The sequence below is a fragment of the Bos taurus genome, chromosome X (genome assembly GCF_002263795.3).
Source record: "Bos taurus isolate L1 Dominette 01449 registration number 42190680 breed Hereford chromosome X, ARS-UCD2.0, whole genome shotgun sequence".
NCBI lineage: Eukaryota > Metazoa > Chordata > Mammalia > Artiodactyla > Bovidae > Bos > Bos taurus.
In genome coordinates this window covers 36,681,060-36,703,681 of record NC_037357.1, presented here as the reverse complement: position 1 = coordinate 36,703,681, position 22,622 = coordinate 36,681,060, and the positions used below count along the sequence as shown (strand labels likewise).

General features: G+C 54.1%; 2 protein-coding genes across 3 annotated transcripts; both read left to right on the top strand.

Annotated features, from left to right (window-relative positions):
* Window positions 1–458: 458 nt before the first annotated feature.
* HAUS7 (HAUS augmin like complex subunit 7) lies at window positions 459–22,465 on the top strand. 2 transcript variants are annotated; one of them, NM_001102277.1, is made up of 10 exons: window positions 459–589; window positions 1,412–1,527; window positions 5,790–5,857; window positions 7,946–8,010; window positions 10,576–10,667; window positions 10,928–11,086; window positions 11,190–11,286; window positions 11,739–11,957; window positions 12,919–13,033; window positions 17,172–17,469. In NM_001102277.1, the coding sequence occupies exons 1-10, from the start codon at window positions 482–484 to the stop codon at window positions 17,240–17,242; spliced, it is 1,110 nt and encodes a 369-aa protein (NP_001095747.1). In that variant the 5' UTR covers window positions 459–481; the 3' UTR covers window positions 17,243–17,469. The 2 variants fall into 2 exon arrangements, with proteins under 2 accessions (NP_001095747.1, XP_005227760.1); XM_005227703.5 differs by having other exon boundaries at window positions 471–589; window positions 7,949–8,010; window positions 17,172–22,465.
* Window positions 19,435–22,465, top strand: TREX2 (three prime repair exonuclease 2). The gene is made up of 2 exons (XM_010821601.4): window positions 19,435–19,480; window positions 19,646–22,465. The coding sequence occupies exons 1-2, from the start codon at window positions 19,435–19,437 to the stop codon at window positions 20,221–20,223; spliced, it is 624 nt and encodes a 207-aa protein (XP_010819903.1). The 3' UTR covers window positions 20,224–22,465.
* Window positions 22,466–22,622: the final 157 nt, after the last annotated feature.

Below are 22,622 nucleotides of genomic sequence, written 5' to 3'. Positions count from 1 at the left end.
AAGACACACAGCTTGGGCCAGATTCGAATCCACAAAACCTCTTTCTAACTACAGCCGTGAGTGTGGGCAAACGGAAACAGAGACTCGCGCTGGGACGTGGGACGCTGAAGTCCCAGTTCTGTCCCGTCACCCAGGTTCCCCCTTCGTCTAACCGCGGGAAGAGGGCAGGAACGCCCTCTCCTGGACGATGCTCTTCCTGCCGCCTCCTCCGCCCCGGGCCGGCTGGCTGGAGCCTAGCGCGTGAGGCTGGGACCGAGCGCCAGCTCCGGCTACTCCCCATTTCTTCGAGGTCAGCCTCCTGAGCGCAGACGCTGCCCAATGGGAAGGCATGGTGGAGGAGGGGGCGGGATGCGTCTCTGCGCAATGCCCCGGCTACAGCGCAGGCGGGTAGGCGGGAGGGACACTAGGCTCGCGATTGATTGGTAGCTGGGCCGGCCAGTCAGCCGGGGGCGTGGGCAGGGTGCGGCCCTGAGCGGGAAACATGGCCGAGTTGGGTCCTGTCGGTGGCGGCGGCAGCGGAGGCGGCTACGAGGGTGAGAGTGACGACAGCTCGTTCCAGGCGGCCGTAGAGGTCTTCGCGAAGCTGAAGGTGCCGCGAGGCTCTGGGAGCTGCCCCAGGCGGCGGGGTCTGGGTGGCGGGGCTGCAGAAGTCGGAGGCGCCTCTGCCGGGGGGAGGTTCGTAGGACGTCCGTCTCCGCTCCCTGGGCGGCCCCAGGCTTTCACTTTGCTGTCTCCGTGGCCCGTGCCTGGGAGTTCGGAAGCCTGAACTTTTGTCCCGCGGATGCTTTAAGGCCTGGCGTGCGGAAGGAGCGCAGGGGCGGGTGGCGGGGGTATGGGGCCACAAATCCTGGCTTCTAGGAGGAGGTCGCAGGGTCTGGGGGAGACAGATGGGCGGAGTGCATGCCTCCGGCTTTGAGTTTTCTGCAGCAAATGCCGTGACAGCGGTGGTGAAGACGCCCTCCCCGCGGGGCTGCGACCCGCTCTCCCCTCATCCCTTCTCCTTTCCCCTCCGCAACACCTCTCCCCTCGCCCGCCCCCTCCCCCCCGTCCATGATCGGCCCCGTGGGCCCTCTCCCGGTTCCCTTTGCTCCATGGCCGATATTGGAATCTCGCCGTAACCCATAGTTGCTACCAAGTCAAACTACCGCTTCTGCCTCGAGAGGGGCTTGGAAAAGGACGCGAAGTGGTGGGCACCTGGAGCTGCAGATGACGGGGACTGAACTCTGGGCGTGATCAAGACCGCTACCCGTGGTCCGGGGCCGGGGGTCCGTGTCACCTGCCTGGTGGCTGCTCAGCGGCCGGGAACGTGTGTGAAGGGAGGTGCACTGAGAGTGTGATTACTGCTCTGCGTTTCAACCTTTTGCTGATGTTGCCTTTCTAAAACTTCCTGGCTTTCCCTTTCCTTGTTTAGGACCTCAACTGCCCCTTCCTTGACGGTCTTTATATCACAGAACCAAAGACCATTCAGGAACTGCTGTGTAGCCCCTCGAAGTACCGCTTGGAAATCTTGGAGTGGATGTGCACACGGTAACAACCTGCCTTCTTCCTCCCTCACCCTTGGGGTACACAGATACCACTCAACCCACAGGGGAAGATGGGATTTCTTCTTTATATGAGAAGGTGCCCACCGACTTTAGTCACCTGCTTAGATAAAAAGTGAAGCCGTGCTTAGATCTGGGGAGAAAGTGCCCTGGAGAGTGCTTCAGCTTGTCTCTTCATAGCCGTGCTGTAGCTGAGCTTGGCTTCTGAGCATTTTTCTGGCTGTAACTACTACTTTCAGAGCTGGCAGGGATCTGGGAAATGATGTACTTCAGACCTTTCATTTTCAGACTGAGAAGCTGATGTTCAGAGTGGAGTCAAGAACTGTCTGGGGTCTTACTACCGAGGAGTGGCAAGCCAGGGCCAAGACCCCATTTACCAGTCCTTTGGGTCATGGTACCATTCCTCAGACACTGATGGATGTCCCCAAGGAACTGGGGGTGCAGAAGGCTCAGGCACCAATCCCAGTGCCTTCCCACCAGCAGCTCCAAGTGCTCTGGAGAGCCAGACAGGACAACAGGCCAAGACAGAGCCAACAGGCTGAGGGCTCTGGCAGGGGTGTGCTCAAGAGGCTATGAGCGTCCAGGGTAGATGGACACGTTTTGCCCTGGGACTTTTGAAGGCTGTATGCTGCTGCTGCTGCTAAGTCGCTTCAGTCGTGTCCAACTCTGTGCGACCTCATAGATGGCAGCCCACCAGGCCCCACTGTCCCTGGGATTCTCTAGGCAAGAACACTGGAGTGGGTTGCCATTTCCTCCTCCAATGCATGAAAGTGAAAAGTGAAAGTGAAGTCGCTCAGTCATGTCCGACTCTTAGCGACCCCATGGACTGCAGCCTACCAGGCTCCTCCATCCATGGGGTTTTCCAGGCAAGAGTACTTGAGGCTGTGTAGGATCCTGTATGTGTGCCACGTAGGGACCTGAGCAGACTTGGCTTCCCTCACATGGTGCCAGGCACACACAGACACACACACAGCTGCACCATGTGTCCAGTCACTAGCCCCAGGTCGCAGTATGGTGTTGCACATACTTGAGATGTGCTCTAGGGTCTGAGGTGACAAGTGGGCACACAGACACATGCTCACTGGGGTACCATTCCTCAGACACTGATGGGTGTCTCAAAGGAACTGGGGGTGCAGAAGGCTCACGCACCAATCCCAGTGTTGGGCACACCTCTGTTGTCTGAGTGCTGGGATGTTGGCATGGAGGAGGTCGCATTTGATCTGGGAAGGAACAGGTCATGGCGGACACTGGTTTCCATAGGAGTGGGGAGTCAAGGTGTGGGAGAGAGAATCAGGCAGCAGTGGCTTGAATGGCAGAAAGAACCTGGGACCAGGGGAGTGACATGTGAAATTGGCATTTTTGGCAGGGTGACTTGGGAGTTCTGTGGCAGTTGGGTTTGGAGGGGAGAGGCTAGAGGCAGGTAAAAGACTGGAGCCTGGCTTGGAATGGCAGTGGCTCACGTGACAAGCACTGTTGGTCCCGGAAGGACTAGTGCCTGGTCCAGGAACCAGGGATAGAAGTGAGGATGGCCTGGGCTAGTTTGGAGATCTTGAACACAGGAGGGGGGCCAAAGTCAGGCCTTAGAGAGGCTCTTGTGGGAGGCAGCCCAAAGTTGCATAGCCCAGGTGGAAACTGGGGACCAGGTCCCTCTGCTGGCCAGGGGGGCAATGGATGAGAGTCTGGCTGCGTCCCTCAGATGCTTTTAGTGCTTTTTTAAATACAAGAAATAATCCTTTTAAGAAACAACCAGGGAATGTCCAATTGATTTTTATGATCCCAAGCTGGCAGAAGTGCTGTAGGCCTCTTGATGGCCAAAGAGGATTTCACAGAGTCCAGTTTCTCCCAATTTCCTCTTGGCTTGTTTGCATATGGCTTCACCATTTCAGCCTCGTTTAGGTCCACCTGTTCACCTTCTTCCGGGTAGAACCTGGGAACTGCATGCAGCATTGACTGGGGGTGGGGTTGGGCATGGTAGTCTTGGTGGCTTGTATGCCAAGCTGGCCCTCAGCATGGGCAAGGCAGAGCCACAGGGCCCCTGGATCGCTGAGCAACTCTCTTGGGTTTCCTTGGCGCCCAAGGAGCTTTACTTGCTTTCGAGGCCTTGAGCACCGTTAGTTTCTGCCCTGCTCCCTGCTGCTTCAGGAAAAGCAACTTTAATGAAAGTCCTTTCCGAGTGAGGTCACTTAGGCTTTCGGGGATTTATTCTTGAGTGTGTTGAAGTGGTTTGCTGTGGTCCAGCCTAATGGATCAGTGAGGGCTCTTGGCTCTCTGGCGCTTTGTGAGTGGGAATGTTGCCTGGCAACCAGGCCCAGGGCCAGCTTCCCAGCTTTTCACATGGTGGCACTTCCCTCTCCTGCCCCTTCTGGCCCAGCCCTCTTTGACAGAAGGAATGGGTGCCTTAATGAGTAATTTAAGACAGGTAGCACAGGTGAGGCTGTTGTCCTGCCCACCTCTTCCCTGCAGTCCTGCGGTGGAGGAGTCAGGGTGGCCCCCACTAGCTCCCAGGCCCCCCCCCCCCAGCCTTGTTGGGGCAGGTATGGCCACAGGGAAAGAACAGTGAGCCTTTTCCACCAAACACCTGCACCGTCGTCTCCCACCATGATGATGAGACAGTCAGCAGGTCCGCAGAGTGAGGCCTGGGCCCCAACCCTGCTAGAGCTGGGCGGGTTCCTGGCCCAGTTATCCTGGGGCTCCCTGGCCAGGAGCTGGAGTGCCCTTCACATGGCCTGACTGCTGCGCCAGGCCTGGACCTCATGGCTGGGGTTGCCATGTTCAGACTGGGCCCCCTCACAGAGGAGGCCCAGTGGGAGACTTGGGCTGTGTGTCGCTTGTGACGCCTGCCGGTGTATTGCATGTGGTCTGTGTCTGGAAATGGTTCTGCCCATCAGTTTGGCATCTTCTTTTTAAAAATTAATTTACTTATTTTAATTGGAGGTTAAGTGCTTTACAATATTGGAGTGGTTTTTGCCATGCATTGACATGAATCAGCCATGGTTGTACATCCTGAACCCCCATCCTGAACCCCCGCCACCTCCCTCCCCATCCCATCCCTCAGGGTCATTGCAGTACACCAGCTTTGAGTGCCCTGTCTCATGCATTGAACTTGGACTGGCGATCTATTTCACATATAGTAATAGACATGTTTCAGTGATATTCTCTCAAATTATCCCACCCTTCATCTTGGCATCTTAAGGCAAGATGCTTACCAGTGGCTACTCTCCTGTTTATCTGTGTGGTATTGTCAAGGCTGGGGCTCCACCAGGCCAAGGGGACAGGTGGAATGGCTGTCTCCCCACCTGGGAGGCTGGGACTGTGATCCCAGAGCCCCCCCCATGCTAGGAGCCCTCAAATGGCTCAGAGCTGTGACCTTGGATAGCATCATTGCCTGTTGACTTATATTAGTTTAAGAACAGAAAACGCCCCTCTGTTGAAAGAGATAGGCATGGGCCTTTACTCATGGATTAGTCTGTGACAAGAGGCTGTGGTCATTCATTTGTTAATGCTTACCAGCCGCCTTTTCAGTGCTGGCTGCTGTGTTTGTTAGGGCCTAGAAGTACACAGCAGAAAGTTGGCTCCTGGCCTCGGTGAGCCCAGAGTCTGGGAGGTGAGAGCCCAGCAGAAGGACTGCGTCTAGGACCTGCAGTGATGGAGGGATGCCAATGTGGCTGCAGGTGGGTCCAGCCTTCCCACGGCTTCCCTGGGGCGGCGAATGTTAGCCAGCTGTGGGCTTCGCCAGATCAGCTGGAGCCAACTCGGTGTGCTTGGCTTGGGTGGGAAGAAAGCCCTGCAGGTGGAGAAGGGCAGTCAGCCACATGCAAGGAGGGGCCCAGGCCCGGCCTGCAAGGATGCCAGACCAGGGAGGTCCTTTTCGCACATTCTCCAAACAGATCTGCACCGTGATTGCAAGCAAAGCCAGCCCCTGGGTTCCTCCTGGAAAGGTGTCAGAGCTCTGAGGAATTCAGTTTTCTTTCCTCTTGGGCAGTCCTTTCATGTTTTTATTGTGAGAATTTTAATGTTAGTACTCAAATTTACGTTTCTGAGGTGAATTTTCAGAAATAGTTTGGTTTTGTGTTTCGCTGATAGATTTATGGAGTTGAAATCACATAAGATTATCCATTTTAAAGTGAGTTTTCCAGTGCTGTTTAGCACCTGGATATGAAGATTCCCTTTTTAGAGCATCTGTAAGGAGAGGTGTGAGGGCCCCCTGCAGCCCACTCAGGCCTGACTGCTTTTGCTCTTTGCCTGCAGGGTCTGTCCCTCCTGGCTCGACAGGTTCAGCTCGCTGAAGGGGGTGTCAGCTGAAGTGAAAATCCAAGGTGGGTCTCCTCTGTTATAGGAATTTCGTGTTGAATGGTGGATTCTGGCCATTCTGACCTGGTGCATGGCCTCCTTAGCAGATTGGTGGCTTGCAAGTGGACTGGTGTTTTCAGTGGATGTCCCCAGAGCCTGCTGGGATCCGCCCTCCCTTGTACCTGTGAAGGAGACCCCGCCAGCCCATCCACTAGGGTGCTTGGGGGCAGAGACAGCCATTTTTGCTGATGCCACCAGTGATCGGGCCACGTTGTGCTTGGGTGTGTGTGCGTGCCTATGACATGAGGCATTCCTGGGCAGGTCTCCGTTGGGGCTTATCTCGGAACTGCTTCTTTTCAATCCATTTTTGGCAGAAACTGTCCTTAAGCCAGCAATGAGCATTAGGTAAAAGGGAGCAAATTGCAGTTCTGAAGGCGCTGGCTAGCTCTTCACCCACACAGCAGTGTTTCTGAAGGTCCATCCTTCTGCGAGTCTGTGTTTGCCCCACCCCCGCCCCAGGGTGGGTGAGCTGGACACCAGATTCCTGATCCGTGCCCCTGCTAGCCCTGCCACATTAGTTATCTGGGGCCTGTCCCGAGGCTGACATGGGTTGTGTCTCGGAGCCCGTGGAGGCTGGGCCAGCCTGGTCGGCGGGTCACAAGTGAATCCTTGAACACGCACGCACAGGCACCTACCATGGTGTTACCATTCCTAGCCTCAGTTTCCTCTTCGGTAATGTGTGGGTCAGCAGCTCAGCCTGGCCCACCCTGTGGGGGGGCCCTGGGTGGCAGAGCAGGTGGTAGATATGAGTGCTTGAGTAAGAGTGTAATTGGGAGAAACTGTGACATGCGGAAGGGGGATTAGAAGTCACCCATTCACATTTAAGGAGCACTCGCTCTGCACCCAGCACTGCTCTCGCGGAGCTTGCTTGCTAGCTAGGAGACAGGTGATAACACAGTAGGTGGTGACATTTCTCAGCGTGTCAGATGCTGAGAAGCACCATAAACAAAGGTAGGTGAAGGCAGGGTGGTGCTTGGGTGGGCTGGGAGAAGGGTGGCACTGTTGACATAAGATGGCTGGGGAAGGTCTCTCTTTTAAATAACAAGAGTCGCGTGGGAATGAAGGAAGTGAGGCAGGCAGATCTCAGGAAGAATAGTGTTTGGGGCGAGAGAAAAACAAGCACCCAGGCAGGAGGTAGGAACAGCCAGGAAGCCAGGGTGGCTGTGGTAGAGGGCAGAGCAAAGGGCCAGGGCTGGGGTGAGATCTGAGGGGCGACAGGGCCAGACCAGGCCAGGCCTGGTGGACTGCAGAAGGACGCAGGCCTGTATTCCAAGGAGGGCCGTATAATCCTGAATGTGGGCTTAACAGGGTCCCTGGCCTGCTGTGCTGAGATGGGTGTGGGGTGCTGGAGGAGGGGAATGCTGCCCAGATCCTGAATTTCTAGTGAAGGGACCATTTGCTGGACTTGATGAGACTCAGATGTAGGCATTTGCAGGGATTTGGGGTCAGGGGCTGCAGCACTGGGTGGGATGTAGGGCTTGTACTGGCCCCTGGCTTTGTGGCTCCAAGTCATAGCCTACCAGCTGGTTCCTCAGAAAATGCCCAGGGTTCCCTGGAAGACGTGGCCAAGGAGTCCTTGCACTACACAGGGCCTCAGTTTCCTAATCTGTGAAATGGAAGAGTAGCCACCTGCTAGGGTTGCCTGCAAGAGGAAGGGGTGTGATGGCGTGAAGGGCCTGTATGAAACTGGCAAATGTGAGATGGTTCCTTGTGCTGTGGCTTGCCAAGGTGTCTGAAAGGGTGGCATGTGGCATCTTTGGAAGATGCCCTGGCCTCTGTGGGCTCCTCAGGCAGCTGGCGGGCTTCTGCTGGAAGCCAGCGTTCCCTGTATGGAAGAGCATTGAATGCAACCTCTCATCTCAGGGAGGAATCTAGCCCCCAGAGAAGGGCAGTGACCAGGTGTAGGTCACACAGCAGGAGGCTATGCTGGCAACCTAGGGTGTCCGCCACCTGCCTCCTTGTTGACGTCCTTTAGCAGGGAAGCACTTGGCCAGGGTGCCTGGCCTCCCCCTGTTTGGGTGGCTGTCTGTGGTAACTGGACCCTTGTGTTCCAGCAGAGATGGTGAAACTGGGCCATGAACTGATGTTGTGTGGGCTGGATGACCAGGAGCTCCTGAAGGTAAGAGAGAGCCCCCTGTCCCTCTGGGCAGGGGGCCTCCATGATGCTGGGGTGATTGTGGGAAGGCTCCTTCCCTAGGAGCAAGCATCCTTAGCCCCTGGGGCAGGAACCCATAGGATTCCTTTGGGTGGACCCCTGCCATTCCTAGGACAAGGTGAGGGGCTGGTTGAGGAGGTCGAGGAGGCTTTCTGGCTTACGTGCCAGTAACTGTCATGCCCTTCCTCCCCCAGACAGCAGGTCCTTGTCATATGTCATCTCCCTGGGAAGGTGACAAACAGCTCTCTCAAGGTTACTCTGTAACACAGCCTGACCTCTTGAACCTAACATTCTGGCTTCTGAGCCCATGTACTTTCCTCCACGTGTTGCCTACCATGGGTTTCCATACAAAGGCAGCTATCCTTAAACCTACTCTGAAACCCTGCCACCTCCTCTTAAAATTTAAGAAGCATATTTGAAATAATTATTTCCATGTTTTGGCTCTTAAAAATAATGATGCTCCAGCTGTGCCTTATACATTTTTGACAGAAGACATGTTTCCAGTTCTCTTCAGTATATATAATAGCTAGGAGTGGAATTACCTAACTTTCAGAATTCTTTGAATATGTTAAACTTTTCGAGGAACCCCAAAGTGTTTTCCAAAGTGGTTGTACCATTTCGCATTCTCACCAGCATTGTGTGAGGGTTCCAGTTTCTCACATCATCACCAACACTTGTTATTTTTCATCTTTTTATACGAGTCATCCTGGTGGGTGTGAAGGGCTATCTCATTGTGGTTTTGATTTGCATTTCTCTGATGACTAATGGTATTGAACATCTTTTCACGTGCCTATTAGTCATTTGTGTATCTTCTTTGGAGTAATGTCTCTATTCAGTTCTTTTGCCCACTTTTTAATTGGGTTGTCTTTTTATTTTTGAGATGTAAGAATTCTTTATATATTCTGGATACAAGTCACATCAGATATTTGATTTATAAATATGTTCTCCCATTCTGTGGATTGTCTTTTCACTTTCTAGATGTGTCCTTTGGAGTTCAAAAGTTTTGAGTTTTGTTGAGAAAGAGTTTTGTATTTTTAGCTCTTATATTTAGATCTTTGACCCATTTTGAGTTAGTTTTATGTATGGGTGTAAGGTGTGTATCCAACTTCATTCTTTTGTATGTGGCTGTCTGGTTTTTCCAGTTAATCAACCATTTAGTGAAAAGACCATTCTTTCCTCATTAGACTGTTTGGGCATCTTTGTTAAAAATTGATGAATGTAAAAGTGAGGGTTTATTTGTGGATTCTCCATTCTATTCCATTGATCTGTATGCCTGTCCTTATGCCAGTAGCAGAATGCCTTGATGACTGTAGCTTTGCAGTAAATTGTGAACATGACAGTCCTCCAACTTGACTTTTAGGGGTACCTTGAATTTCCATATGAATTTTAGAATCAGTTTGTCAGTTTGTGCAAAACTGAGCTTTTACTGGAGATTGTGTTGAATCTGTAGATCACTTTGGCGAGTATTACCATCACCCCTAATAAGTCTTTCTATCCTTGAACGTGGGCTGTTGTTCCATGTAGTTTGGTTTTCTTCAGTTTCTCTTGGAGACGTTTTGTAGCTTTCAGTGTATAGGTTGTGAGGGGCGGCTTACCCTTTCCTAGGCTGGTGGGGCTCTTGTAGCCCGTGTGTTGCAGAGGGGCTGGCGTGCAGCCCAGGCCACCGGTCAAGGCTTTGTGAAATCCTGAGTGACACTTGGTCTCATGTTTCTGCCCAGGCTTTCCTCCGTCTAGACCGTGTCCCACTCCTCATCTCCTTCCCTCAGGGTGCCCTTTGGGTGTATCATTCTGGCTCGGTGTTGTTTGGGGCCAGTTGGGACAAGGAGGCAACACGAGGTAGTGATGCCCCCAGTGGCAGGCCAGGGGGCATGGAGGCGGAGATGCCAGGATCTTGCAGAGGCACCGGCCCTGTCCCTGTGGCTACGAAGGTGGGAGCCAGGCTCGCAGGGAGTGCTAGGCATCTGCAACCATGATGGCTTGTGGACGGGAACTGAGCTACAAACAAGACAGCAGAATGTGACCCTGTCCCCCAGTCTACTGCCTCCCCGGGGCTGCCTGGGCCCCCTCGGCCCTCCCCTTCTCAGCCCACCCTAAAAGCGGCTGCTCACAGAGCTCTCAGAGCAGGCTGTGTTTACAGCCCGTATTCACACAGGCTCTCCAAGATTGAATTTGCATCATGGGGCTTGGTCTCGGGCCTCTTCCCCTTTCTGGAAGGAGTTGAGCTCTAAATCGGACTGCTCCTGGCTGAGTGTCCCAGCCACTTTTGGGGTGGGGGACTGACTCAACTGCTGCTCAGGGACTCTGGCTGTAAGGCTTGGCTATGTGTGGCCTATGGGGGAACGAGTCCCCGTTGGCCACGAATTAGCAGATGTGACGTGGCCACATCCACCACCTGTCTTGTTGTGCCAGGGGCCCTGAGCCTGTCCACAAGCCTGCCAGGTGGAAGCCTGGAGGGCTGCTGGCCTGTTGGGGCAGCAGGGGGCCCCTGGCACATCGGGCTACTGAGTACATGTGCCCTTCCCTGCCCAGGGCCGGGCCTGTGCCCAGAAGCAGCTGCACTTCATGGACCAGCTGCTGGACGTGGTCCACAGCCTGAGTGTCGGCGACTCCAGCTGCCCCAGGTAAAGGTTGGCACAGGCCCTGCCCGAATCGGCCACTGGGCGCCCTTGCTCCTCCAAGCCCCCTGGGCAGTCTTCCCAACAGGAACCCCCCCATGCTCCATCCCAGGGGAACGCAGGCTCACCCCACCGAGGATGGATACCTGAGTTGTCCCTGCAGGTGGGTGGGCTCTCAGACTGGAGGAGATGCCTTTTCCTGGCCCCTTCGCTAGTCTCGGCTGGTCTCTGGCATTGACAGTGTGGCCCTGGGGCTGCCTTTACAGTGCAGAGGAGTGCTTCGAGGACACCAGGGAGAAGACCGAGGGGCTGCTGGGGGAGCTCTTCTCCAGCCCTTGCCTGCAGACGCTCCTGAGACCCAAGTGTGAATCATGGCCTGTGGACATGCAGCCTCTTCTTGACAAGCAGAGTGACGACAGGCAGGGGTAGGTTGCCTGTTGGCTGGGACGGAGCCTCCTGTGTGTGGTCCACAGGTGCCCCGATGCCCGTGATGGCACCAGGCAGAAGTGACCCCTTGTCTCCCTGCAGGGCCAGCCCCTTGGTCAAGTTGGAGGAGGAGAAGGTGGCAAAACTGGCCCGGCAGCTGCAGGAGAGCGCCTCAAAGCTTCAGGCACTCCAGGTGGAGGTGAGGTGCTGGCTGCAGGGGTGCTGCATGGGGCCCCCACCCGATGTCCTGAAGCCTCAGACAGCCCTGTCTCTCGGACGAGCGTGTCGGGAGGCCTGAGTGAGGTGGCGCACATGCCAAACAGCCCAGCTTCTAGAATGTGATGGCTGGAGAGGGGAGGCTTTTCCAGGAGTGGAAAAGACCAGCTTTGGGGGGGAGCCCTGTGCCAGTCCTGGCACCCTGGGCTTTTCTTGGACTTTCTCCCGCTACCCTCCCTGCAGCCCCAGACCTTTCCTCATTGCCGCTAAGGTCCTCAGGAGGACGTTGAGGTCCCTGCAGGCCTCCGGTCTTCCGTTCATCTCCCGGTTTCTGGAAGCATGGAGTGGCCAGCAGACCCCCACTTCTCCAAAGGGTTTAGGGCTCTGCCTGGTGCCCCATGGCAGGTGGGACAGCCTCCACCCCTGACTTTGCAGTGCTTTGCACAGCAAGGAGCCACTGTGGGCAGCGCCCACGCCAGCACCCTGGACCAGAAGCTGCGCCTGGTCATCTCTGACTTCCATCAGCTCGTCATGGCTTTCCTGCAAGTCTACGACGGTGAGCTGGGCGAGTACTGCCAGCGCCCAGGCCCCTACCTCCACCCATGCGGCCCCATCATCCAGGCCGTGTACCAGACCCTGACGTCGTGCAGCCAAGTAAGCGTTGCCCTTTCCCCAGCCCCTCCCAGGGGCCACTGTACCCCCAGTGAGGCACCCGAGGGCGGGGACTGGCTGAGCTCTGGGCTCCAGGCCTCAGGCTGAAACTTAAAGGCAGATTGGGGCTATAGAGGGGAGGAGGGGTGCTGGGAATGTCCCACTTGGGTCCCCCTGCCCTTCAGGAGGGTGCCCACCAAGCTATAACCGCAGGCGCAGAAGAAGTGTGTGTGCTGTCTGTGCTGGGGACTCATCCCAGCCTACAGCTTCTGTCCTGGTGTTGGCCTCAGCCTGTCTGCACAAAAGGCTCAAGCGTTTCACAGTGTGTTTGTCCTCGCATGGCCCAGAGCAGTGCCAGACAGACAGATGGATGCTTGCCCGTCTGGGCCCTCGACCCATTTCGGACACACACAAAAAGGCAGCCTCACACAGCTGAGCTGATGGCCTCAGCATTGACTCCGATCCTCGGAGCCCAGACTGCTAGCTTTGGTTATGATTATGTGCACACTTGCCACACATGACACTCTACCATTGACTCAGGGCTCCCATGGCGCTGGCCTTGGTGTTCTCACAAGAAAGCTCCCAGACTTCTGAACCTCTGACAAGCTTGTCCTTTGCTATTCTACTAGCAGGCTGAGTTAGGGCACAGTCCTCGCCCATCAGAAAGGCCCTTTGACCTTGGGACATTGACTTTTACACTGTCCATCTGTGCAAAATGGACAGTGCAATGCCCTCTACCCCGGCTTTGTGTGGCCCCAGTGTGGGGTGGGATCCGAGATAGTGTGGCGTCCCTGCAGGGCCAGGAGGAAGGGAGTTACGCTGGGGAGCTCTGGTGGGTGACTGTCCTTGCAGCTGGAGGCAGGTGTTCAGTGTCCACCAGGGCGGGGAGCAGGAGACGCCTCCTGTGGGTCAGACCGCTGGCATTCAAGTCTACACGTCCCCACCCTCTGTTCCTCCGTTGAAGCTGTTGAAGGCGGCCGTGGAAGTCACTAGCACCTCAGTGAAAGCCGTGCACATGGCGAACCAGCAGCATGACGAGCAGATATGCTGGGGCAACAACAGCTCTGTCATGAGTCTAGGTATGTGGTCACCCCTTGCTGTGTCCGTGGCCACCCGATTGGTGGTCAGGGCCATCTTAGGGCACCTCAGCCTGCATTTGGGGACTGGTCCATTCCTGTTCTCTTCTTTTTATGATGCTTAAGGTTTTCCTTCCCTTAAAAAATGCTTTTGACAGATCTGAAAAGAAAACCATGAATGGTAGAAAATGGGGATTCTCTAAAGCTGTGCAGAGGGAAATTTAAAGCACTGCATAGCGCAGTGGCCCAGAGGCGGTCAGTGTTCATGTTTTGGTCTGTTTCCCTCTATTCTGTTTCCTTTCATCATTTTTTAAAATTAATTAATTAATTTTAATTGGAGGCTAATTACTTTACAGTATTGTGGTGGTTTTTGCTGTACATTGACATGAATCAGCCATGGGTGTACAGCTGTCATCGTTTTTTCTTTCTTTGTATAAGTTGAATCTACTCACATCATGCTACAGTATTATATTCTTTCCCTTGGACCTCATTTTAAGCATTGACCCAGGTTTTCAAAGTCTTATTTCCAATCGTCAGACACTTCCTTTCAGACATTAGCTAAAATTTGCTTAACGTTTTCTATTACTGAGCCTGTAGGTCACTTTCGATTATTTATTGTTATACTGTTTCAGAATTTACAATACTGACAAATGGGAATAATTCAAGGTTTTATTCTTGGATAATGCTTGGGTAGATACTGATTATATGTATATTGTGGGACAGTATTTGTTGTTTCAAAACTTGGTTACAGTGACATGAGGAAATGCATACTGTATAATGTTAAAAGGAAAATGCAGGTTGAAAATGAAATACACAGTATGATCTTACTTTTCTAAAGGGAAAAAATGCAGAGGAATCCATTGTGGGAGTTGAGCTACCACATGGATGTTAATTTTCTCTGTGTGAGTCAGAGGTGGATTTAGATCGTTTGTTATTCAGTCGCTAAGCTGTGTCAACCCCATGGACTGCAGCATGCTAGGCTTCTGTATCTTTCACCATCTCCCAGAGCTTGCTCAAACTCTTACCCATTGAGTCGATGATGCCATCCAAGCATCTGATCGTCTGTAACCCCCTTCTCCTCCTGTCTTCAATCTTTCCTAGCATCAGGGTTTTTTCTAATGAGTTGGCTCTTTGCATCAGGTAGCAAAAGTATGGGAGCTTCAGCGTCAGTCCTTCCAATGAGTATTTCCTTTAGGATGGACTGGTTGGATCCCCTTGCAGTCCAAGGGATTCTCAAGAGTCTTCTCCAACATCATGGTTCAAAAGCAGCAATTCTTCAGCACTCAGCTTTCTCTATAGTCCAACTCTCACATCCATACATGACTACTGGAAAAACCATAGCCTTGACTAGACGGACCTTTGTCGGCAAAGTAATGTCTCTGCTTTTTAATATGCTGTCTAGGTTGGTCATAGGTTTTCTTCCAAGGAGCAAGCATTTTTAATTTCTTGGCTGCAGTCACCATCTGCAGTGATTTTGGAGACCAAGTATAAACTTGTCAAGAAAGTAAATTCTATCACAGTTTCCATTGTTTCCCCATCTATTTGCCATGAAGTGATGGGACCAGATGCCATGATCTTAGTTTTTTGAATGTTGAGCTCTAAGACAACTTTTTCACTCTCCTCTTTCACTTTCATCAAGAGGCTCTTTAGTTCTTCTTCACTTTCTGCCATAAGGGTGGTGTCATCTGCATATCTGAGGTTATTGATATTTCTCCCAACAGTCTTGATTCTAGCGTGTGCTTCATCCAGCCCTGCATTTCGCATGATGTACTCTGCCTATAAGTTAAATAAGTGGGGTGACAATATGCAATCTTGATGTACTCCTTTCCCAATTTGGAACCAGTCTGTTGTCCCATGTCCGGTTCTAACTGTTGCTTCTTCACCTGCGTGCAGATTTCTCAGGAGGCAGGTATGGTGGTCTAGTATTCTCGTCTCTTGAAGAATTTTACAGTTTGTTGTGATCGTTTAGTTCATTTCCTGTTTCTTTATCCTGTTCTGCAGCCTTCACATATTCTACAGTGAACATGTATCACTCAGGGAATTTCCCTCTGATTGTCAACCTTTAAGAAAGGTCGCAGTGAACTTGTTTCAACAGTTGAGGTTCTATGTGGAGGTGAGGTTCTGCCGTCGTGGCAATGAGGCCAGTTCCTCCCATTTGTGGGGCTAGCTTTGCTGTTTCCCACCTTCCTGCTATTGGGTAAGGTCAAAATTGTGTCTGCATTTAATTTTAAACTTTGTTTCTGAGTAAGTTTATTCTTCTTATGCAAAATATACTCACTCAGAGAAGGTTTTTCATTGTTGTTGTGTTTTGTTATAAGAAAAAAGCAGCCTTTAGGGAGGAGTCTTAACTCAGGGTTAGACAAGTGAAAACTTGCCTCTGTCCCCTGGGCTGTGGCAAACCCCCTTCAGTCCATTGCCACTGACTTTAAAGCAGATAGTTGTGTGACCACAGACCAGGCTAAGAGATGGAACATGCCTCGCACACTAGCGACTCCATCAGCCACTTCCTGCCTGCAGCTGAGCACTGGCCCGGCTTGGTGAGGATTCTGTCCTAGTGCCTGCACCTCCCAAGTGAGGGTCTGTGATCGCTCACATTCATTGACATATAATGGAGGCCCTGGCGTAGTCTCTTCCATCTTCCATTCTCAGATCTGTCTTGCCCTTTGGCTCTTTTGACAGTCTTGGTGTGGGGTCACTTTTGAGTTTCTCCCATTTGGAGTTGTGTGAGCTACTTGGGTGTATAGCTTTATGGTTTTCCTCCACACTCAGCCACATGGCTGACGTTTCCTTCCTCTGCACCTCTGTTGGTTCTGCCTTAAGGTCAAGTAGCCATGGGCTCAGGGCCTTTGCAGGTCTCTTCCAGATGCCCGCACAGCCCCAGGCACGTGTGTGGACTTCCATATTCCCAGGACTCTTGCAGCTCTTCAGAGCCCTCGTGGGCCTCTCCTGCCCTATTGTCTCCTTCTGCACTTGCTGCTTTGTCCGTGTTTGCCCCAACCCTTTTCCACCGCCAGAGGCAGTGGTCATTCAGAGAAGAGAACTTTCCAACCAACTTGAATGAACATACTCAGCATCTTGTTCACACATACTGAGGAAACTGGGAAGAACCAGCAAGGAGAAAATGCAAGCAGACACTCTTAGGCGTTAAATATGGTTGTCAAAGTGTTCAGAACAATCCATGGAGAGAGTTAGGCAGATCTTGAGTAGAAAACATCTTGAGACTCAGGAGACAAGGGGCAGATAAACAAGGGCAAAGAAAAACAGCACAGAGATGGGCTGAGATCTCTGACACTGAGAAAGGAAGGCAGGAGGAGGGAGGCAGTTGCAGAGTTGAGGGCTGAGTCCAGACCAGAGGGAGCCCCAGGACGCACTCCAGACCTAGCCTCCCATAATCCACAGTAGCAGGGATGCAGCGTCAGGGGCCCAGGCTTCCAGAGACAGCACAGCTTGGCCAAACCCTGAGTCAAGAGAAGGCCATGTAGCACTGAGGGCCTGGGACAGAGGGGCGACATGTGAGCTGAGGATATGCCCAGATCTCTGGGAGCCCAGGAGCAGGGCTGGAGCATCTGGAAATTGGGAGAATCTGAGGACTTAGTAAAGGGAAACGACACCCCCGAATCCTATCTATATGTAAGAGAAATGTGAGCGCCCTCGGAGGGAGCAGCGATGGTGAGTGGGAAGGCTCGTTGGGGCCAGGCCTGTTTCCTCTCTGTGAGACGCCCACCCAGCCATCACCCCCAGGCTCACCCCATGATGCCCAAGCTTCGCACTCACCCTTGGGATGGGCAGGACCGAACACCACTTGCCAACCTTGTGGGAGGGCAGAGGACGGGCTGGGGAGGCGAGCTCCTGGAGGATGGACTCGGACAAGCTAAAGGAAGGGCTGATCAAAATCCATACAGCATCCAAATCATGAACCTCCCTGACTCCTGGGCTCTGCAGAGAGGGGTGGGGAGGGACCCAGCCAAGCCAGTGAATCCCAGCCTGGGGACTCTGCCTGGGGCCCCCAGGGGCTTCCATCGGAGTTCACCAGGCCCTGGCCCCCTCAAGGGCTCCTGGCTCAGCCCATTGCTGGGTGCCCTGGGCCCGAGGACAGCTGGACTGACTGACCTTGCTATTTGCCATTCTCTTTCATTGGCAGCCACCAAAATGGAAGAGCTAACCCAGCAATATAAGACCTTCAGCAACTGTCTGCACAAAGGCCCACAGTAGCCTGTGAGCAGTGAGCTCCGCCCTGAAGAGCCAGGCAGCAGCAGTCAGTTCCCTTGCCGTGTAGACATGGCCTCTAGCTGCTCAGCACCTTCAGCTCTTTGGCAAGGGGTCTGGGGGTGGGGGGTGTGAGGGGAGGGTAACATGGGGATGGTGGGGGGTGGAGGTGGGGTGGGGTGGGGTGGGTTTGGGTGGTGTGAGCTGGGGAGAAAAGAAAGCCAAGGTTTTAAGAAGTTGCCTCCAGCCTACTTTTTTGCTTCTGTGGCTCTGCCTGACTGCCTCCCTGCCCATCCTGCCCGCCCCACATTCCAGCGCCCATTAAGCTTGGCTGTGTCTTGTCACGACTCCTGGCTGAATGCGACCACGGCCTCCCCCAGGCCCTGATCTGCTGCTTCCTCCCCCCGACCCTGGGCTGGCCTTGGGGGTGCTGGCACTCACTGCATCTGGTGTGTGGCCGGTGGGGGCGTGTGCTTCCTTCTCCTGCCTCCCCAAGCCACCCAGAACCGACCTGGGGAATTCTTGCTGGTGGCCTGACTGGTTGGCCAGAAAGCAGCTCTCGGGGCTTTCCAGGGCCACCCAGTATCTGCTTGAGCTGTGTCACAGCCATCTCCCTCCTTGCAAGCCCAGGGACAGGCACACCCGGTGGAGTCCCCTGCCCCCCCCTCAGCTCAGCATCAGGCTGAAGGGCACTGGAGGAGGCCCCCCCTGCCCCCTCCCCCCCCCGTCTAAGCATTTGGTTGCCAGTCTCACTTGCACCTTCATTTCCCTGATTCCCCTGTGGCTGTTCCAGACCAGGAGGCTCCAGGGAGCTCGTCCCCTGCCATCGGTGGAAGTGGGAGCACAGGTAGACCCCTGGGCACTGTGGTCCAGGTTCCCTGAAAGCTTTACAGCCCAGGAGACTGGAGGGCCCGCTGTGGGCAGGCTTCCCCCGGCATCTCGGCTGCCTCCCTGTGCCCCAGTGGGAGACCGGGCTTATGAGCACCTGCTGCCGGAGGCTGGCATGGCTTGCCCGGGGATGAGGTCCTAGGGATGGTGCCATCTGCTCTCCTGGGGCAGGGAGGGCCTTTTCTCTTACCTCCTACACTGACTGTGCCCTTCACCCTGGCCCAAGCCACTTGGGCCGGGCAGGACCTGGAGCCTCTGGCTCTCATGGCACTCGGTGGAGGGCTGTTCCCACCTACCACACCTCCCTTGCTTCTTCCCTGGCAGCCTCTGTTTCAGGCCCCTGAGATACTCTAGAGGAAGAGGAGCCCCCCAAAGTTGGGGGGCCGCTGCCCTGATGCACCCCAGCTGCTGTCAGTGGGGCCACACTGTGGCCTGTCCTCCTAGCTCACTTTGGTTGACCCTGGTGACGGAGCTGTGCCCTGGAGATGCCCCTTTGGGAGGGCGCCAGCCTGGGGCTGGGTGTTGAACCCAAGGCAGCAGGCCCGGCTGCTGCTGCCAGACCTAATCAGTCGTGGAGGCAGGGCAGAGGGCTTGGGTTTCCTCTTAATGCCTGTGAGACACCTGTGACGACACGTTTTTCCAGCCCAGGCTGTGCTCTGCCTGTGGGGAGCCCGCCTGCGGCCCAGGAGCCAGCTTTTCAGCCTGTAAAAACATGGGGTGTGTGTCCCAGCAGCTGTGAGCAAGCGAGGGGGTGGCAAGCTGGCTGCACAGGTCCTGTGGCCTCGGATCTTCTCCCTACCCAATGGGTGGCTGGGGGCAGGCCACAGCCACAGATTAAAGGCTGCCCAGAGCAGCCTGTGTGAGACAGGTGTCTAGTAGCCCAAGAACCCAGCCAGCAGATGCTGCAGGTAAGCCAGTGTGGCCAGCTGCCAGGGCCCAGAGGCAGAACAGGGGCCGGATCGGGTCAGATCCAAATTGGATCCACCTGTGTGCCAGGAGGAGGCCAAGCCAGGGAGACTGGGAATTCCCAGGAGAGTTGTCTTGGGTGCTTGCTTGTCTGCTTCCCAGCAGCTGATCCCAGGGGCATGTTTGTCGGGTGCTGGGCCTGAGGCTGCTGGCCACAGTGTGCTGGTGATGGTGCCATCCTGGGCTGCAGTCCCTGGTGACATGGGCCTGGTACACTGCCTGTCTATGTCCTTGGGGTCCAGAAGGCAGAGGCCCCAGGCCAGGGTCTGGGCATATCAGGCCTGCCTTTTGCTGTTTACTAGATGGTAGCAGTGGGGATGGTCAGGGAGGGACTGAGGGACACCATGAAGGCAGGTGACAAGACCCTAGGAGGCCTCATCCTGGACAGAAGTAACAGATCCCTGTTGCTGGATCCCAGTTCAGAAGGCCCCATAGCAGTCTTTCTGGATCTGGGTCTTAGAAATGGCTCCTAGAGCCGAAAGGCCCATGAGGTAGCCAGAAGGGAAGCCAGAAGGGTCAGGACCTTGGCCACGGGCAAAGCTGTGGCCAGCTGAGGCCAGGCATCCCCATCTCTTTGGCCCCTGTGTCTTCTGCCTCTTATTTTGGCAGCTATAGGCTTCCCTGTCTCTGTGAAAACCATCACCGTGTCCAAGCGACCACGGGCCGAGACGTTTGTCTTTCTGGACCTGGAAGCCATTGGGCTCCCCAGCGTGGACCCTGAGAACGCCGAGCTCTCCCTGTTCGCAGTCCACCAGTCCTCCCTGGAGGACCTCAAGTGCGATGAGTCTGGGGCCCCCCTGCCACCCTGGGTCATGGACAAGCTCACACTGTGCATGAGCCCAGAGCGCCCCTTCACTGCCAAGGCCAGTGAGATTACCGGCCTGAGCCGCGAGGGCCTGGGCAGGTGCGGGAAGGCTGGCTTTGATGGCACTGTGGTACAGATGCTGCAGGCCTTCCTGAGCCGCCAGGAGGGCCCTGTGTGCCTGGTGGCCCACAATGGCTTCGATTACGACTTCCCCCTGCTCTGCACAGAGCTGCGGCACCTGGGGGCCCACCTGCCCCAGGACACTGTCTGCCTGGACACGCTTGCGGCACTGCAGGGCCTGGACAGTGCCCACAGCACCAAAGGATGAGGTAGGGTAGGGGCGGGACATCCAGGAGACAGAGCAGGTGAGAAGGGGCGGGAAGGTGGGGCGACCATGCCCAGGAGTGACTCCTGTGAGCCACACTTCGAGCCTTGAGCCAGCTGGGCCATCCCGAAACATGAAAATAGGTCACAGTGGCTGGGGCCACGGCGGTGGGCAGGGTGGCAGACGGAAGAGGCCAGGACCCAGGCAGTGGCTGCCTCAGGCCAGCCTCATTCCCCAGCTAGGGTCCGGACGGACCCTGACAACACCGGGGAGCCACACAGTGCTGTAAGCAGGGGAGAGGAAAAGTCGACTTCTGTTTTTACAACATCTCTCAGGCTGCACTGTGGGAAAGACCTGAGGGGAACAGTCTGGGAGGGTGGTCCACGCCCTGCCACCTGCCCCGGGGAGAACACCCACCTGGGAGAGGGCCAGAGCGGGGCCCTGGTCCAGGAGCTGGTGACAGGCAGAGCTGAGAGTCGGGGGTGCCCAGGGCCCCCCAGATCCCTGATGTCTGGGCACAGCTGGGTCCCTTTATCTCATTAGCCAGGCTCTGGGCCACCAACTCACCAACTCATTGAGTGGGTGAGGCCAACAGGGCCCCCTCCAGGCCACAGTGGGTGGATCAATGGCCTTTTGTGAGCCTGAGTGCTTCTCCCTACCCAGTGCCAGCTTGCTGGGCCTTACAGTAGCTGGGGCACAGGCGCCCTCCCTGAGCCCATGCTCAAACTGGCCAGGTGATGTGTACCTGCTGCATGGAGCAGACAGGCTGGGGCGTGTGTCTGCAAGCTGTGATGTGCTGATCCACGGTGACAAGTAAATGTAAGCCTATGTGTGTGTGTGTGCACCTCTGTGTTGGGGGAGTGTATATATTTCTTTATGTCTGTCTATATATGTACACAGACACACACAGACATGTAAGTTTATTATAAATTTTACTGTTATAAAAGATGTAAACAATGTACAAATAAATCTACAATATATATACAATAAAACACATGATACACTATTTCTCAATTCCATATGATCCATTGATTCTCACCAAAACCTCTTCAGTTGACTTGCCAAACTTTTGGATTGGTACCTGACCCACGGTTGCAACTGAGGGCTGACTGTGGTTCCCACATAAACGTTGGTTGATATTTCCACTGATCTTACCAAGACAAAAGCGAAACAGCAAAGGTGTGTGTTGGAACCTCATATGTTCATTGGTGACATGAACAAAATCTCTGCTGAATTGGATAGTAGTTTTTGATACTGGAAGTTATTTCTTTTTCTTTTTGTTATTCAAAATGTAATTACTACAGACTCAAGTCTATGCATGGAGAAGGCACTGGCGACCCACTCCAGTACTCTTGCCTGGAAAATCCCATGGATGGAGGAGCCTGGTTAGGCTGCAGTCCATGGGGTTGCTAGAGTCGGACACGACTGAGCGACTTCACTTTTACTTTTCACTTTCATGCATTGGAGAAGGAAATGGCAACCCACTCCAGTGTTCTTGCCTGGAGAATCCCAGGGATGGGGGAGCCTGGTGGGCTGCCGTCTATGGGGTCTCACAGAGTCAGACACGACTGACGTGACCTAGCAGCAGCAAGTCTACACAATCAACTGAATAATAATCAGTCTAGCCCCAGTTTGCAGGCAGTGCTGATTCCTGTGGGGTAAATACTCCCACCAGGCCAAACTGTTGTAAAAACATGGCTACCCACATAATGTCATTGAATGTGTGGTTCAGAAGAGATCCTGGGTGGTGCACTGTGCCAAGGTACTGGGGTGAAATAAGACATGATGCGTTTTGAGTATCTCCTTTGTTTCTTTAATACAATTTAAGTGGAAGTTTATACAGTTGAATTTTTTAAATAATGGCATTTGACAATCAACTCTCAAAATTCCTGAACTTTAAAAAATGTGTTTATGTCTTTATTTGGCTGTGCCGGGTCTTTGTTGCGGCATGTGGGATTTGTAGTTGTGGCATGTGGGATCTAGTTTCCTAGCCAGGGATTGAACCTGGGCCTCCTGCATTGGGAGCGAGGAGTCCTTAGCCCCTGGACCACCATGGAAGTACCCTGAACTTTTAACATCCACTAGAATGGCTACAACACAAAAGACCGACGATCCTGAGTGTTGACAAAGACGGGGAAGAACTGGGAGGCTCAGGCACCACTGGTCGGGGTGGGAGATGGGACAGAAACTTTGGAAAGCAGTTTGGCCTCATGTTAAGATATTAAACACTCACCTACCATAATGACCTGATGATTCCACTCCTGAGTATCTATTTACCCAAGAGAAATGAATGCGTGTGCACACACAAAGACTCGCACACCTCTGCTCGTGGCAGCTCTAGTCATTACTGCCCCAGGTTCCTGGGCTGGTGAGTGGTTGCAGACTGTGTGCATCCACAGGGC